Here is an 18,634-nt window from a genome sequence, read left to right as displayed (position 1 = left end):
CCTTGCATCAAGTCTCAGAGTAGACGGGGGTTAGCACCAACAGGCTGGTTGTAAGTTGCTGCTTTCTATTAAAGGAAGTGTTCAGCCGATTCCATGCTACCGAGCTACTGGGCGAGCATTCTTTGTCGGCACTCTCTCCACTTTTCAAGTCTTTACACAGGATGTGGGAGAGCATCGGGCAGGAAGCTCCTCGGGGAGGACCACGCCTCCTCCCTCAGGCCCCCTACCACTCGTGTGAATGCATATTTGGTGCTGTGTCCACCTCGTGGAGATTTGTTGGCATACGATCATACAAGCAATTTTTTTTCAAAGAAACAAAAACAACAACAACAACAACAAAAGAAAATAGTTGCATTGAATGGAAAAAAAATTCTGAGGGGTGTTTCGCTAAGTTTGCTGTCAGAAGTCCTGGTGTAGCTTCGTTTTTCTTTCTTTCTTTCTGTTTCCTCTCAGGTTTATTATTGTTTTCTTACAGTATCGCACTGTTTCATCTCACATTACCTCTGAGGGAAGGTATGCAGATGCAGATAGGTCCAATTGTCTTTAACTGCATGCACTGACGAGTAGCGGCGCAGCTAAAGTGCTTTAAGTGCTTGTGCTTGAAGCATAAGGGCAGCTGGCACCTGCGGCGGGGAGGCGAGACGGTCACACCGGCCTCACCCCCTTTAAACAAGTCTACACCAGGTTGCACCACTGACAGGAAGAGGACCAGAGGGGTGCGCGGTGTGCTGGAGTGAGGGGGGGGGGGACAGCTCAGGGTACTGGGTAGGAGGCAGGGACGAGGCACAGAGACACAGACAAGGTTTTGGACGGCTGAGGGGGTGAGGACATGCAGGATTAGAGGACCTCAGCGCTGGAGCTTCGCGGCGGATGAGGTATAAGAGCGGAGCGAGGAGCAGGTTGGAGCCGAGGGACGCGGATGTGGACGGGAACAGCAGGGGGCAGGCAAGAGACAGAAGACATCTAAACAAACTGAAGACTCAAAATCCTCCGAAAATCTGTCTCACGAGTCTCAGATACTCGCCGCCTATCGGCTGGCGGCTCCGAAAAACACGAACACGTCCACGTAAACTTCTCAAACTGTTGCTGCAACGTGATTCATTCATCTGACTGCGCATTAACGTTCCATATATTCACGATGATAGAGCAGTTAGCTGTTTAGTCCTCTGTCTTTAATAGCTACATCCACTTATACTGGTAGCAAACATCAAGTGTAAAGAGTTAAACGCGATATAGAGACAACGAAATATGTATAGCTATATTTGGGAGAAATTTAATATTTTACGAGGTGAGGGTTGTCTATCGAAACACCAAGAAGGATCACTAACCCTAACCCTAATCTCCAGATAATCTCCTGAGACTATCCAGCTGGGGGCGTATGTGAGAACACAAGTTGCTGCGGATGTTCTACAGAGTTTTTCCTGCAGTAGTGAAAACTCTGGATAATGTCCGAATGTGAGAATTCAGCAGGAGATTCATGTCTGAAATGGTTCATGCCTCACAATCCGCCTTTTGCAACCCAAGAATCTCATAAGAGGTAATTTGAGAGAAGCAGTTTATAAATGTCTTTCCTGTAACGTTCAGCCTGGACATGCATGAGCAGCTAAGACGTGGATGAAGCTGCAGGAGTTTGTTTACATGGACGTTTTCATGCCGTTTTTTTGCTCAGTCACCTTCAAACATCTGCAGCCGTTGGGAATCCAAGGTGCTTTTAAAGCTACTGCGGCTACAAACTTGCCTGCAGGGGGCGATATATCTGAAACTCAGAAGCTAGCTTCTCAGCGAGTTGTTCCGTTAGTCGCGGACCACAGGTGGTGAATGAGAGAGGAGAATCGGAGAGGTTGGTTTTTTTTAAGGCACCGTAACTGCCTCCGTTCCCTTTCGGACAGAAGGACGAGGGAAGCGCCGCTGGCAGAAAGGAGGCCCCCTGGTGGCCATCAAGACCCCGCCGTCCCCCATAATCCTTCACTTCAACATGGACCCTGAGCCGAAGAGTGTTTTATATATATTTTTTTCCTGCATTGTTTAATGGAGCGAGGGCAGTCGCACATCTCTAAACTGAGCTTAGTGACAAACAGTATTTACACAAATCAACTTCCACTCACTCGCCATGTTGCACAGACATGCAGCTGTGCACATGTACGCAAGGCAGGTGCTCACACATTAAGACGCACACATACACACAGACAGACACACACATATATAAATGGTGGTGGTGCGGTTCTTGGGGTCACAGTCACAAAGGAGTCCTCTTTAAAGTGAGTGGAAAAGTCCCTCCTTCCTCTCTCCCTCTAAAAGAATAGTGCAGATGATAGGATTCTCTCTCTCCTCCCATTCTCTGTCAGCTTTCAGCTTCATCCTTTTTTTTTATTTGTAAAGAGAGGACAGAGGTTCCCTAAGCACAGGACAGCTGTGACGGACAGGAGGCTGGGCCCCCCCCCCTCCTCCTATCCCTCCCTCTCTCCGACAGAAACGGGACCTGGACGTCCTGGAGCTCCTTCAAATGTTTACATAAAACTACATGCAAGAGCAAAGTGGGCTCTACTTCTTCCTTTCTTTTCTTTCTCTCTGTCTCCCCCCCCCCTGCCTTACTCCCACCCCCACCCCGTCCCCCTTATTCGCTGTCTTCCTCTCTCCGTCCTCTCATTTGCTCTCCAGGTTGTAGCACTGCGTCTCGCCTCGCTCTCTGCCGTCCAGGCCCGGCAGAGGCTGCCCGTATTTGTCCACGCACCAGCAGTATCCCCGCCTCCTGCCTTTGGATGGACGGCACTGCAAAGAAAGAGAAGAGGGAAGAGAAAAGTTTGAGCTGCTGGTTGTGTTTTTGCAGAATATGTTTGCCCTGCGGAGATCGTCGTGCTCGGCCTTCAGCGAGAAGGATTGCACGGACAGGTGGAACCAGCCGGACACACACACATCAGTCAACTCCGACTACCAGCGTCAGTTCAAAGTCAGAGGGAGAAGACAGGAGAGCAGGAGGGGGGGGGACTTATCACTTAGAGACACACTGTGAAAACAGATTAGCGTTTCCAGGGTGACGAATTATTATCCTGACACAGCTTTATCAACACCACCTTCCCTGTGCAGTTGTGTTTTATAACAACACTCCATCTCCGTGTTGGCTCTCAGGTTCTGGATGCTTGTCTGGAGGCCAAGTCGTGCCTCAGCACAACTCAGACAAACATCTCATCGATCACAAGCAGGAACGCTCGGCTGCACATGAAGAGTTTTTATGTGCAGTGACTATTCAGCCCCGTTTCCACTGGTCAGAAAACTAAATAACACCCACAAACATCTGGCTTTTGTCTGCAGTGGGAATATGAACAATCTGACTTCGCTCCCGAGTCAAACGACAGCAGGAGACACAATCGATTGAAACATGACTCATGGATGAATACCCTGATTTCTTCTACTTCTTTATTTTGGCGGTCTAGCTGCTGACACTTCATATTGTCTGCGCGATGTTTGAACATGTATTGAATTTAGGCGTTAGCGCTTAAATAGTCAAGAACATTTGTTTAATAACAGCCAATTTCTTTTTTCATATCACAGAATGTGCAAAACAGTCGAGACAGCGAGCTGAGACAGCTTCTCGGTGTCCGATGCGTTGTGTTGTGTTGTGTTGTGTTGTGATATTATCTAATCTATTGAACTGGCTTCATTGCAGGAACCACCATACAACATTGAAACATGAGGAACCTGTGGGTTCAGTCTCTGTGGCTCAGATCATATACACTCTGCCTGCGACTCTGTCTAATCCCCACTATGGAATTAATGCTGGAGCCCTCTACTGGCCCTGGACTCGAATAACATAACCGTCACATGACACAAGACACATGACACAAGAGGCAATGGGAGGGAAGTCACAGGCCTTTTTCTAGTGGGTTTATCGATGATTCATTTAGGTGTAAAAGAGGAATGAGAGACACACACCACAGATGATGCAGCTGTGAAAGACAATAATAAACGTATATGGATCAGAGCAGGACTTTCACTTCCAGGTGAAACCAGCGTGGGGCCGTCTATGAGCTGAGGAGCAGTTTGTATATCAGGCTCCTGACCAGGGAGGGTCAATGATGAAAAAGCAGATTAGTTTTGATGGAGCGAACCAGGAACGCGGCGAGCGAAGGAGTGTGAAGGTAAACACGGAGTTGCTAAAATATTTGCCAAGGCCAGTTGGGGGGCTGCAGGAAAACCAGCGCTGCTATTCTGGGAAACTGGCAGACACTCAGAATCATCTGGAGCTGATTATGGCCTGCAATGTGCACGAGCGTGCATGTGTGTGTGAGCGTGTGTGTGTGTGTGTGTGTGTGCACATAATCACACAAATGAGTTGTATGTACTGTACATACAGTACGCATACCCCCCACCTGCTTCCACACATGTGCTCACATGCATGTGCGCTGTAGTGTCAGACTTTATGAGCTGCAGTCAGGGAGCTCACATGAAACGGGCTGAGAATAACCCCCCGTCATCTCCCCCGGGGGTGGGGGGGAGACAGATCTGAAAGGTGAGTGGAGACACACCTGTCCATGACTGTGCAATCAGTGAGCAGACAACAGTGTAGATAATAAAGACGTTTTCAGATAAGAACTCTGCAGATTCAGATCTGGACTTTCCCCCGGAGACTGTATATTAAATTTCTATGTTTCCCAAAGATGGTTTCTATCATTTCAGGTAGTTCTTATCACATTGAGTCACGTTCAAGTGTTCTTGTTTCTGATAAGTTTGGTTTTAAATAGTTATTTGACAGAATGATTGACAGCTGAGACTGACTCATGATCAGCGTTCGTATCCATGATATTTTAGCGTCATTTCAGGAATGTGGGAGGAAGTGGAGACGTGTCAATCATCTTTATTCACAGTCTGTGGATTTCAGGAATCCTCAGGTTTCCATTCTTCTCTGGTTATCATCAAATGTCATCGATTCAAAAAGTCCACATGTTTTCATGATCGGTCCCAGTTTTGTTGGTTAATATATTGTAGTTTTGGTTTTATGTATATATGTCAGACTAAGATGTCTGTCATCTCTGCATCTCCTGTGTTACCTGCTTACTAGCTTGCTAAATTACTGACTGTGAAGAAAGACAAGGGAAGGCGTCCATATTGCCGTTGCCTAGCAGCAGCGTTCTAATGACTTAACCACTTAAAACGCCGAGCATACCACGCACACGACTTCCCCTGTCGTAACCACAAGCTCCGGAGTCTCAACTTGAGAGCAGAAGTGAGAACCTGCCCGTCGTCGGTGAACAGCGTCGGGTTCATGTCACTTCTCAGGCCAGTGAGAGACAAACGTTTCTACACAGCTCATCGGATGTAAAGTTATTGTTTTAATTAAAATTCCTACAACTTAGGAATGCAGAGCCGTAACAAAAACTATCCTGAGTCCTGCAGACTGGGTCGTGGACTGTGCAGACAGACAGAGACACACACAGACACACACAGACAGACACACACAGACACACAGACACACAGACACACACACAGACACACAGACGGACTCTAGAGTGTGACCAGGTGTCTGTTTCCGGCGGCGGCGGCCACGTGCAGCCTGAGTGCATGATCAAAGGGAGCTTCACAGAGACAGAGGCCTCTTAAAATACCAACAACTACTGCAGCCGTCTGGTGGCGAGCACGCAGGCGGACACACCCCCTCCCCTCGTTCTCACACTCTAACATCATCAGGGGACTCTTTTCGATGAACTTGGGTTTCCTCCCACCCAACTCTCCTCTTCCTCCTCTGTCTCACCCCTCTCTCTCTCTCTCTCTCTCTCTCTCTCTCTTTCCTCCCTTCATTCCCCCTCACGGTGCCATCGTCTGCGGCCAGGTTCTATTTTCGCCCCGACCCAGCGGACGAGACTGCGGAGAGGAGCTTAACATTGTGTTCCTCTGCTCTGGTTAATGATGATAGAGTCCTGTATGGGCCTGGTGTGTGTGTCAGTGCGTGTGTGTGTCAGTGTGTGTGTGTGTGTGTGTGTGTGTGAGGGTTGAAAAGCCAAAGGAGAGGCGGAAGGGAGAGGAAGAGCAAAATGTGCATGTGTGCATTCCCCTGTTGCTTGGCTACCTCTGAATTTCCGTTCAGTCTCTCTTTCATCTGTGAACTATTAGCAGTCATCTCAAGCAATCCTTTCTTTATTGCTTCAATCCACACAGACACACACACACACACACAAACACACAACAATCACACACACACACACACACTCTGGACGGCCAGACTTCCACTGAGAACTGTCACTTTACAGCTTCCTAATGAAGCCTCAAGGACTGAAAGACAAAGCATCGCCGAGTTTCCACTTTTCATTGTTGAAACGTCAAGGTTTTTGTGGCACTTTCACACAATTACACCGTTGTGTGATCTCGTTCATTCCACCTCTTGCACGCTGAGCTTGAAAATAGATACTGACCCTTCTAGCTGAAGAAATAACTTTTGGTCTGAGACTCAACTTTCACTTGAAAGGAGGAAAGATTGTAAGACATTGTAAGAAATAGGAGATGAAAAGCTGTGATGATTGTTGTGGTTCAGCTGGAGACACAATGGGGCCTCAACAGTTTGACTTATCTGGCAGGAGCATTATAGGTCATGTCAGCTCCTGATTTATCAAGTAAACTTTATTTTTAACACACCAAGCAACTATAAACACACTGGATCCTCCTCCAGCATCAACATCTGTGCAGGCAGTTGGTTTTTATATTGGAAAACTGCATCAACCTCAAATCTTAACGTCCTCCATGAAGAAATGTCCCACACTTGCATCCAGGGTCTAAAACCCCGGAGCAGCTCAGACCTCACAGCTCCGGCTCTGCATGGTCCACACGGCTCTCGCTAAAAAAGCACATTTCATCCACCCCACGCATTCATAATGCGACCTTTATGGGGTGTGTATGCGTGTGTGTTGTGTGTATGAATGCGTGCTCTTGTGATGCTGGTCTTTACAGCTAATAGCAGCGCCGCTGGGCTTCACGGACATTAAAAAGAGCCTGGTCTGACCACAGGATAAACACAAGCTCATAAAATGCAATGTGTGTGTGTGTGTGTGTCTGTGTGTGTGTGTGTATAGGGGTGCATGTATATGTATTTGTGTGAAAGACTGTGCATCTGTGTGCGTGTTTGTCAGGCGTTGAGAGTAGCTGCAGGATATTGCTTTTTCTAGAGAAAATATAAGGTTTGAGTTTGAATTCAACTCCAGAATAATTTGTGTTTGTTTTAGAAGAATGAAGCACACACAGTTTACAATAGGAGCCTGAATATTAAACTTTACAAAGTTGTTGATGGGGGAAAAAAGTCCAACAATGTCAAGTGTTCATCGCAAACACAGTGATTTCATTGGATTATGCAAGAAAACACGTATCTGTGAAATAAACAACAAAGGTCGGATCCATCTTGATTGTTTTCTTCCTTCCAGAGATGGATGAAGTGTGTGTGAGCGCCACCATGAGGCGGGAAATCAGTTTTATCTTAACGACGACCGGTCGACTCACTGAGATGTTAACGTTATCGAATATTTATAAAGGATTCTCTTCAAGAAACAATGTAAATGTTGTTTTATCAATGAAAGTGTCATTGAATCCAAGCTAATTATCGCTGAGTTTGAAAACATACAACAGTAAATGGACAGTAAAGCATTTAAATAGTGATTGTGTTGTATTTATATTTACTTTACTCGTGCTTTTATACGCAGCACGTTTTCTATCACACACCATGTGCACAGCCGTCAGGGGCAGTTTGAGGTTCAGTATCTTGAACAGGGACAAGTGGGAATGCAGGCTGGAGGAGCTGGGGAATCGAACCACCAGCCTTCTGGTTAGTGGACGACCCTTAACTCAATGCCAATGCAGAGAAACAAAAATTAGGATCTGGGTGCCGAGTTATTCTTTGATATTCCTCATCCGTCTCAAAATTGTTTATTTTTTAGATCAAGTCTTTGCACAGTGTCTTGTGTTATTTTAATTTGGTATATTTTCAATAAATCTATGAAGTAGAACTACAATGAGTTTTTCACATTAAAGCTCAAACTCATGCATCAAGCTGCCGCTGATAATCGGAAAAAAATATTCCTGCGTCGTTACATTACGCAACAGCTACGGCAAAGAGAAGGAGTCCATATCCTGCAGCGAGGAAGGAGAGGTTGTTGGATTAGAAACTCAGGGAGGGAACAGAACGAGGGAGAGAGACAGAGTGAAAATAGCTGTCTGGGTGCCCGAAGGTTGGCCAGTTATTATAAAGCCATTGTGGTCAGTGTGTACGTTTCCACAGATCCTTCTGAGTCACGCTCAATAAGTCAGCTCTTATGGGCCTGGCACTGTCAGGACTGAGGGAGGGAGGGAGGGAGGGAGGGAGGAAGGGATCAGGGTAAGCAGGCACCTGGCTCACATCCTTAACCCACTGCCTCTTCCTCCTCCTCCTCCTCCTCCTCCTCCTCCTCCTCCCACCACACACACACTAAACTCTGAAAGAGTACACAGAGAGACGCAGACACTGTCGTCCCATTCACAACCCTCCGCGGGGCGATTCCTGGCCAAACAAGGAAGGAAAAGCCAGGTGGGCGGAAGGGCAGGATGGACAGAATGATGGAGCGGGCAGACAGAACAAAAGGCGGGTGGGTGAGTGTAGGCAGGGCACAGTGGGGGTAATGATGGGTGGGTGAAATGATGAATGAGAGAGAGAGAGTGAGACTTTGAGGGGCGTAATGAGTGGATCGTTGTTGGGCATGCGTGACCTGAACTGGGATACTGAGCCAATTCATATAAGTGCTGCTAAAAATAGGTTTCTCTGTAGCCGGGCTCGGACGAACGCTGCTCAAACTTCTGCTGCAGACCGAAAGCACTCATGTTACCAGCGACATGCACAGAAAACCACACATGCACGCTCACATACATGCTCTTCCCTCGGGGGAACTGACCTGGAGGATATTACTGTATCTGTCTTGTGTCAAAACTCCAAATCTTGAAGTCAAGTTGATTAAAAATGGATTCAGAAAACAGCTTGAAAGGCCCAAACTACTTTTAAATGTTCCTCCAGATTCTCTATATTTGCAGAAATTGCACACACTCATTAATCTCAGTCCTCTGAATAAACCTGATATTTTTCATTAAGATCCATGAATTATTTTCTGGAAAATCAACGCAAATGTCAAAAAAAGCCCAATTCCACAATGTTAAATAAAGTGATGAAGCCAGAGTCTGTTCAGCAGCGGTCGGGGGATGGAGCCGCGGTGCCGACGTCACGCCGTTACACGTGCTCGACTAATCGTGACCTTGCAGTTATTGAGCCACGGTCACACAAAAACCCTGAAGCTGCAACAACGCTGCTGCACAAAGAGCCGTTCAAAGTTTATTATTATTAAGAACTTCCTTTGACCGTGAACAATACACCTGACAAGAGTGAAGCTGTTAAGATGAACAGTTTACGACGTATGGAGATTTAAGGGGAAAGATAAGATATAAGATTGATATCTCAAGACTAAAGCCCTTTACCGTAACATGAAAACCATTAAAGCCACATTTAAAAACTCCGGACCACTTCCTGCATTCCCACCAGATGAATCTTCCCAGCTTCAGTTCATATAGCTGCCAAACAGTGTCGACTCTGGAAGTCTGAACTTTAGTGTCGCCCTGGATCTATCGAGGGAGAATATGATGGACGTGACATCACAAATAAATCAAACACAACTTCTGCCGAACTGCAAACAGGAACTGGTTGTAAAGGTCAGTATTTAGAATAAGGAAGAGGAGGGATTATTATTTCATGTCGTCTGCTAATTGGGGCGAAACACAACCACAAAGATCATGAACTACAAGACGCACAAACAAACCTCCAACTAAAGCAACTTCTCCTGAGAGGCAGCGACTCACACACACAGATTACACGTTCACTTGTGTACGTGTAATCTGTGTGTGTGTGTGTTTGAGCTCCTGCTGCAGCTTCTGTTGCCTCTTTGTTCCTGTTGCTATCAGAGGGAAAGATCCACTTGAAAGAAGGAAGTCGCAGCTGTGACCGTCAGTTCGGGAACATATGATATGAACAGATTCGGGCTGGAGATACCACGGACCGCTTGTGTATCATGTGTGTGGTTAAGCCCCTTTTTCCTCCGCTCAGTTCTTTCACCCTCCAACCCCCACCCCCGACCCCTCCCTCCCTCCCTCCCTCCCTAACCCCTCTCACCCCCACCCGCCTTTGCTTCCTTCTTTTCACAGTATTGTCACCCTAGACGGTTCACACGGTATCCTCTTCGCCGTGTTTCCGGTCATAAATCTCTGCAACGCACCGTGAAGGCACATCCCCTCGGATGGATTTAACACAACACCCCCACCGGCCCTCTAAGAAAAGGGCGACAAGGGCTGGCACACTGCTGCACACACACACACACACACACTTATACACACACACACACTTTGAGCAGAACTGACACTTCCCTGGTAGGTGTAGGTTGATAAAATCCGGGAAAAGAACAAGGAAGTGTCTGATTCTAATAAAAAGGGAACAATGAAACCGCACTTTTGGGGAAAGAGTGAGGTAAGAATCTGAGAGGATGAGTTTATCCTGTGTGTGTGTGTGTGTGTGTGTGTGTGTGTGTGTGTGTGTGTGTGTGTGTGTGTGTGTGTGTGTTATGGCTCGAGTTGGTCTCTGACTCATGGTGCTTGTGGGGTTTTTTTTGGTGACTCATGCGTTTCTCAGAATGAATCCAGCAGCATGGAATCCCTCTGATAAGGCTCCCGACCTCAGGACATTTATTTGACACGCTGTATGTCTCAGTAATGCCCCCCACCCATCCATCCACCACCTCCCCGTCTCACCCTTCCTCCCTCAGGTCAGCACATGTCACCCACCAAACTACCGCTTCCTCGTTCTTTTCCCCCCACCCCCACCACCCCCGTCTTGCAAATGAGCAGGCTATGGGTGGCCCGAGTCTGCTGCTGCACCACGGACGAGAAAAACTAAACCGGTGACAGTCTGTTTGTTTTTTTTACCTCACCAACAGCACCCCACACCTACACACCCTCACCGAAACTACCGTCATCAAACACGCGCCGTACATACACTGCCCTGCCGCCACATCTACCGTGCCACACACACTCCCCGACCACATTCTTACATCCCTACCCCCCACACTCTCCCACACCACACACCCACAAACACACCTGACCGACTTCATTTCCTGTGAGGCATGAGTCAGACGGCTGCAGTGCATTTACTGGAGTAATACACGGTTATTAGCCATTCTGATAATATAGTGTTGATGTGGCTGTCAAGGCAACCTGAGCTGCACAAGAAAAGGGGACTGTGTGGGTGGGTGGGTGGGATGAGTCGGCGAGGATTCTTTGGAAGTGTTCAGGCATGCGGTGGGTCTGTTTGCATGTCCTCAGGTGTGTGCATGTTTAAGTGTGTGTTTGTGTGTGTGTGTGTGAGAGAGAGAGAGAGAGAGAGAGAGAGAGAGGGAGATGGTGTGTAAAATAAAGAAACAGCAGGGAGAGCCATTCACCTGTTTTTTCTTGTAGAAGCCCTTTCTGTCACAGTTGGGTATGCGGAAGCCTCTCGGGTTGAGCACGTTGCTGATTTTAAGACTGTTCAGGATGCTCTCCATCTCCCGCCGACACGGCCCCTGGCAACACGACAAGCACACATGGCACAATGAATATTATATATTTACACAATCACAGAATAAGAAGAACATGAGACGTGTTCAAGCGGTTCTAGAAGTTTATGGCGAACATCCTGGACAACAGAATTAAACCTCCTGCACCCAACGCCCCATTAACGTCTCATCTAACTTCACCCTTAAACTATGATTATGCTGATTTGACAATTTATGGCTGCAGCCTGACAGCAAAAATAAAATATTCTAAAAATCTTTTGCAGAACCCAATGCAAATATCCCCAAACTTAAGTCTGACGTAATGAGTATTTGAGGAATATCACATTCTGCGAATCTGAACAATGCGTTTCTGAGTCGCAGTGATGAACCCACAGTTATGTCCAGATTGAAGAGGCTGAGACCTAAATGGAGACGTCAAGTGGTACCTTCTCTTAGAAACGGTTGGAGAGCATGTAATTTATATAATAATGATGTTTAAATGATAGCAGATATCCTTAAGGGACCTGCTGGAGTCTTTGACCACAAATTGCTCTGCAGAGCAATGTTTTGAAGAGAGATTCCCCACACTGTTTGTATCTTGTGTTTTCGCCGCACGTGCACGAGGCCGCACATGCATACCACCTACACTGGGTTGACAGCAATGTGCATGTTTTTGCCAGGGTGGCCGACCATGTGCTCCGGAGAGCTGGCAGTTAATTCCAACCAATTACCTCAGCAGGTGAGTTCACTGATGAGCCCCCCCCTCCATTAGGAGCGCTAATCAGTGGGTGGTCTCTAGATTAAAAGAGCAGCAGACTGATTTGCTCTGGTGGAGCAGAGGACGAGGTGCTCACCAGGAACCTGAAACATCCCTGATGTCTTTGTTGCATCTCATTCTCTCATCTGTCTCTCCTCCGATTTCCTGTCTATGAGCTCTCTTATTAAACCTAAATGTTAATATTTGACGTATTGTACTTTCCGCAGCTCTTCCTCTGGTTGTGACTTACATACTCAGTCTCCCTCTTGCTCTCCAGGGAGAAGTTGTGCATGTCCATGTTGGCTCCTCCCGACACTGACTCCACCTTGTAGCTCTGCGTCTTCCTGTTCTGATCTTTCTGGATCAGCTTGTTGTGCAGCGGCAGCCTGGTGTCCATCGAACCCCGACTGTGTCCGCCCTTCACAGTCGCCACGCCGGTCAGCACCGTCATCGTCTGGGTGGCATTGGCACCACCTTCTTCTACCTGATTTCCTCCACCCTCTGTGAAGAGAAAGGGAAGTCAGCCTTTAATGATAAAGTTTAGTGGGTGACCCCCCCGCACACTTCCCCCAAAGAGAATATAAAGATGGACGGAGCGTCTCCAGTTCCTCCCACTGTCTAAATATGAAACTAAAACATAATTCCCATCTTGTGCATTTGGAGCCAGAGGATCAACAGTAGTGATCGGGGGAGGAGCCGCAGTATCGAGGTCCTGCTGATACATGCACTCGACCAATCGTGAGCCAGTCTCAGCTGTCAATCGTGATGTTTCACCTCGTTTTTATAACATCAAATAACCAATTAAAATGTCAAAATATTGTAGATTTAGAAATATTTTGTATATGTAAAAATGTTGCTTTAGAAATATTTCTCATTTATGTAAAAGTACTGTAGCTGCAGAAATTTGTTGTATACATATAAAATTGTAGCTGTATAAATATTTGTTGTAGCCTGTGAGTAATTGTGAAGTTTTACAAAGACTGAAAGTCAAATTTCCCATCTTTGCACGTGACCCTGAAGTTACAGCTACAGACACGAGCTCTTGAGCCAATCAGCACGCTGCTAGATGAAAACAGAGGAAGTCCAACTATCCAATCAGCGCAGAGGAGGACCCGCCCCCCCCCCCCCTCCAGGTGTGTGCTACCTGCTAACGTTAGCCTAGCTAGCATGCTAACCGGTGCTGGGAGGTGTTGGGACCGGGGAGAGGCGCTCAGGCCCCGGCAGCTCCCGGTGCTGCTCCTGGTGCTGCTCCCGGTTCTTACAGCTGCTGGAGGTGAGTTCATCTGAAGAGTTCAAACTTTACATTATCAACGTTTGTGTTTAATTTACATTATGAATATGAATCAGCTTCTGTCCAAACCTCACCTGCTTTTTAACTAAAGCTAAGTGAAGCTGTTGTTTCCATCAGGTACTTTCTCTCATTTAAACTATGAGTTTACACACTCCCCGACCACATTCTTACATCCCTACCCCCCAAACTATGAGTCCTGCATTTAACTGATATTAATGAGAACATGTTATTGTTTGAAATATCTGGAAGTGTCTGAATCCTAAAGGCTGTTGTCAGTGGCACCTGTTCTCTTAAATAGTTTATTATGTAACAAAGTGTTTTCTATTCAGTCTGTGGAACCTTCATGTTTAGTTCAACTTGTTCTCATGTGGTTAAAACAGTGGAGAAATATAATATCTCAGGGTTTTAACCGGCTTTAAGGCTTTAATTAGAATATTGTGATGATCATTTTTCACGGCTTAAGTGTACGTGGTGGAAAATTGGACATTCGTCCGCAAAATAACATCATCCATGTTTCACTTTCCCCTTAAATTCGAATCAGGAAGCTTCTAAACAACATCTTGCAGTTTTTATTTAATACCAGGATATTAAAATATGAATGATGCTTCTCTTGCAACAACGCTGCATTCAGGAAGTAGTTTTCCCTCATTGGTCCTCATTCAGCCAAACCAAAACAGAAAAAGGAAATCATCACAGTGACATTTGGATTCAGACCCTTTGCTATGACAGTGGAAAGAGCTCAGGTTCCACTTCTCCTGATCATCTTTGACATTTGTCTGCACCTTCAGTGGATTTGGAAAGACGCACAGCTCTTCATGTGTCGAGGTACAGAAATGAGCGATGCAAACTAAATCTGCTGCATAGAACGTTCCCAAAAGCCACAGTGACCTCCATGATTCTTAAACCAAGCTGGACTGAACAACTCAGGACTTTGGTAGCAGTGGTAACGAAGATCCTGATGATCACAAGGTCTGAGCTCCAGAAGGTCTGAGCTCCAGAAGGTCTGATCTCCAGAAGTTCTGCGTGGAGATGGGAGAAACCTCCAGGAGGACGACCATCAGCCAGACGGAGGCCTCTCCTCAGAGAAAGACACAGGAAATCACCTACAGGACTTTCAGACGATGAGAAACAAGATTCTCTGCTCTGATGAAACAAGACTGAACTGTCTTTCTTCAGGCTCATGTCTGGAGGAAACCAGGCGGCGCTCATCACCTGCTCAGTCCCATTCGTACGGTGAAGCATGGTGGTGCCGGCATCGGGCTGTGGGAAAGGGTTTCAGCATATTTCAGGGACCCGAAGACTTATCAGGGTTCGGGGAAAGCTAAACGGAGCCAAGTACAATTATATATTATAAGGAAAACCCAGTGGAGAGTGCTCAGGTCCTCCAGGCGGGACTGAAGGTTTATCCTCCAACAGGAGAGTGACCCTGAGACACCACAGACAGACAATCCACAGATCCAGGTGTGCAAAGCTGCAAAGTAAACTCGAGGCTGTAAACACAACAACTGAGGACTAAGTAAAGGGTCTGAACATTTATGACTGTGTGATTTCTTTTTTTAAATAAGCATGGAAAAATAGTAAAATTCTGTTGCTTCCTCCCTTTTTCTAATAAATTTCACCAGTTTTAGAAAAAGGCTGCAACATCTCAAGTGCTCTCTGCAGCTCTCTGTCATCTGGCACCGAGCTGCAGAGGAGGCCTGGTTCAAACAGACGAAATAAAGTTAGCTCATTGCCTTGTGGGCTGTTTGGAGCCAGAAACGAAGCCAAGTAATAAACAGAAACATGACAATTTCATATCCACAGATTTCCACAGTGTTCCGACCGAGAGATAGAGTCACAGAGAGGAGCCAAGTCTAAACACAGCTTTTAAAGGATCGGGGCTAAAAGAGGAGACGGTTCGGGCAGCGAGAGGTAAAGTGGGAGATAAGGGAACAGATGTATTATTAGCTCGTGGAGCCGGCGGAGATTCCTGTCAAATCGTTAAAGAGCAGAGAGGACAGTGGTGGGGGGGGGCTCCAAATGCTCCTTGCGAATACAGGAGACGACCAATCCACTCGCCCCCTGGTCTGCGACACCGTCAGAGAAGCTAACAGAGCTCGGAGACGACGTCCCGGGGAGGCCGGGTGACGATGGGAACACACATGCAGTCGGGTGCTCGCACACACACACACACACACACAAACACAGATTCAAACCGTTAACTCGAAGCAGATTTTGTGTTGGAGGCCTGCGGTGAGGGCGGCGGGCGGGCATGTGGGCGTGTAGCCCGTGTGGGCAGGCAGGCTGGCAGCCCACCCTTTCTCCGTGACCACCTGATCAATTAGTGATGTGGTGGGGCTCCGCAGTCTCCCAGGCTCACCAGAACTTAGAATAACAACATGGATGTCAGCAACAGCATCGGCTGCATCAGGACGGAGTCAGACGGCGACAGATGCTCCACGTGGTTTCCCCAACTCTTGCCAAAAACCCCCCAAAAGAACCCATAACCAAAGACAAAAATATTGCTGTGTTTAAAGTTCCTGTAAGCATGAATTTTTTATTGTCGATATAAACTTTTATGTGAATTTCTAAGGAAGCCTGCTACGATCCGGATAAACACATTACGCAATTTGTTTGTATAATGGCAGAGGAGTAAACAGCACAAACTGTGGTGAGCAGGGCTTGTTAATGTCTGGGAGCAGAGGTGGGGGACTGATGGCGGTGGAAACCACTGAGCTGCACTGATACACTACGACCAACAGGGGCGCTGGGAACCATTTCCCACATTTTTTCCCTCTTCATCTCCAGAAGTGCAGGGAGATACTGTAAATGGTCATGAATTGATATGTGTGGCTGTAAATTATTGTGTTGCCGAATGCTTCCCAGGCCTCAGATGTACTTATTTGCACCCGTGTGAAAATATTGTTCGTCTTAAATGTAAGTCTTTTAAATTTAGAAGCTGAGAAACTGATATAAAATGAGGAAAATGCAGATGTAATTAGAGGAAATTAAAGAGTAGGACAAGGTAAAACAGTTGTTGATGCTCTCCGAGTGTGTGCATGTGTATGTAACTGTGTCTGTCTGTGTGCGTTTGTGTGTGTCTGTGTTTTATGAATGACAATGTGACTGCCGAGTGCTTGCACACCACACATTGCTGTGGCCAAACCAAATAACCAGTAAGATGAAAACACACACTGAGGCTCCTGGAGGCCTGACGTCAGCAGCGCCCAAACACACAGCCGTGTGTATTCACACGGAGGTGGCATGTGTGCCGGTTCACCGGTGTGAGCAGCCTGCATCCATTCACATGAAACCCACTGTGCATGTCTCTGCACATTGTGCTCATTGGTAACAGGCTTTGGTTTTGTGTTGGTCTCTTATAGGGAACTCAGAGACACACACACACACACACACACACACACACACACACCCTCTCAGCTGGGATGTTTTGTCCCACATGGACTAGTAGAGCAACAACACATAATTTCATACTGTGTACAAAAATCCATGAGCTTTATTTGAAGGAAAATAGGGACATTACAGAAGACAAGGACGTGGTGTGCGCTCAGCCTCAGCTAAATACTGTATACTTACAGTATGTATGTGGCAGTCCTTAACTATTGGTTTGAGGGAGCCAGGCTCTGTGCGTGTGTATGTGTGTGTATATGTGCGTGTGTGTGTTGGGGAGAAGGAGAGAAGGAGCAGTGTTGCCCTTTCTGAAAACAAACAGCCTGCACATCCCAAACGACGAGCTTCTGTAATTTATTGCGCATTTTACGCATGATGGCACGAACCTTTACGCACACGGAAAAACAAAGTGTCGGGCTGCCTGGTGGGAAAGCAACGATTAATTTCTGCGTAAACACCCTGGTCGTAGCTGGTGTTATCCTCTAAAACTTCCAGGAGCCTATGGGATTTGTTTAACCCAGACCAACACATCACTGTGCAATGTCAAGCCTCCCCTCTAAAACCCCGCGGTCAGGGTCGGTGGTTTACACTGTGGCAGGCTGCAAAACAGCCCCTGTTTCTTTGTGCCTTTTATATCTTAAGTAGATCAGTCTAAGCACCTTTATCTCATCCACTATCAGTGCGACGCTGTAATCTGTGTTTCCACGAACAGGGAACTCCCCAGGTCTGGTCAACAAACAGCAGCAGCTCGCGGGGAGCGCGTCCAATCCACCGAATAACAACAACAACAACATAAAGCAACAACGGTGTCCACAAACATTAAAACGTGCAGTTAAAAGCCCGGCTGGTTACCTGCTTTCTGCGCCGGTATGAGGATGCTGTTGAGTTTCTTGGACGCGGCCGTGGAGCACACTCCCCGTCCCTCCAGCAGCGCCTGCAGGGGTCGGCTCTCCCCCGGCTGGTGCTGGCAGGTCAAGCCGGAGCCGCAGCGCGCCGTGTACACTCCACACGCATGTCCCTCGCCCAGGGCGCACGTCATGCAGCAGCCGCAGCCGGGCTCCTTCATCCGCTCCGCGCAGTCCTTCGGCAGGGGCTTGCACTGCAGGAGCGCCCCGGCGTCGCACGGCTCGCACCGGACCACCGGCCCCACGGTGCCGACGAGCCGGGCCAACGCAGCCAGCGCAGCGGCGAGGAAAAGCACACAGGCACCGGGCATTCTGCCGATTAAGCTGGTCACAAAGGGACAGTATGTGAGTTGTCACGTAGGCTTAATGGGACTCTCTGTGACACGGCGAGGCGGCTAGCCTTCTCCATCTGTATTTTCTTTTACGCGAACTTCTCGTTTTATATAGGCGGAAAAAAGAGCCAACAAGTCACACCCTCCTCCGTATGAATAATGTAAACGGAGAGCCCCGATATGAGGGCGCGCTGCAGCCCGAGGACAGAGCTGCTCCAACATTTAACTCTGTTAATCACTTAGGCTCTAATAATTTACTTAAGACTGTTCATGTGCAGCGTCTTTATGCTCTCTGTCCTGAGAGGAAAACCAAAGGTGTCTGTTTCCATCTGGAAATGTGGCCTCGTGTCACGACACGGAATTCTGTGAGCTGCAGATGCGTTTTCTCT

At 47.3% G+C, this 18,634-nt stretch overlaps 1 protein-coding gene across 1 annotated transcript in view; it reads right to left on the bottom strand.

The window, feature by feature from the left end:
- LOC118120960 (insulin-like growth factor-binding protein 3) overlaps positions 1 to 18,403 on the bottom strand; it is a 19,199-nt gene extending 796 nt beyond the window's left edge. The window contains exons 1-4 of the mRNA XM_035176512.2: positions 17,861 to 18,403; positions 12,581 to 12,831; positions 11,481 to 11,600; positions 1 to 2,769 (exon numbers count right to left, since the gene is read on the bottom strand). The exon at positions 1 to 2,769 is cut by the window's left edge and continues 796 nt beyond it. Coding sequence (XP_035032403.1) covers positions 2,644 to 2,769; positions 11,481 to 11,600; positions 12,581 to 12,831; positions 17,861 to 18,224 — 861 coding nt within the window. The 5' untranslated portion in view covers positions 18,225 to 18,403 and the 3' untranslated portion in view covers positions 1 to 2,643. The remainder of the gene's footprint in view (positions 2,770 to 11,480; positions 11,601 to 12,580; positions 12,832 to 17,860) is intronic.
- Positions 18,404 to 18,634: the final 231 nt, after the last annotated feature.

The sequence above is a fragment of the Hippoglossus stenolepis genome, chromosome 14 (genome assembly GCF_022539355.2).
Source record: "Hippoglossus stenolepis isolate QCI-W04-F060 chromosome 14, HSTE1.2, whole genome shotgun sequence".
Classification (NCBI taxonomy): Eukaryota; Metazoa; Chordata; class Actinopteri; order Pleuronectiformes; family Pleuronectidae; genus Hippoglossus; species Hippoglossus stenolepis.
This window is presented reverse-complemented; position numbering and strand designations above follow the sequence as displayed.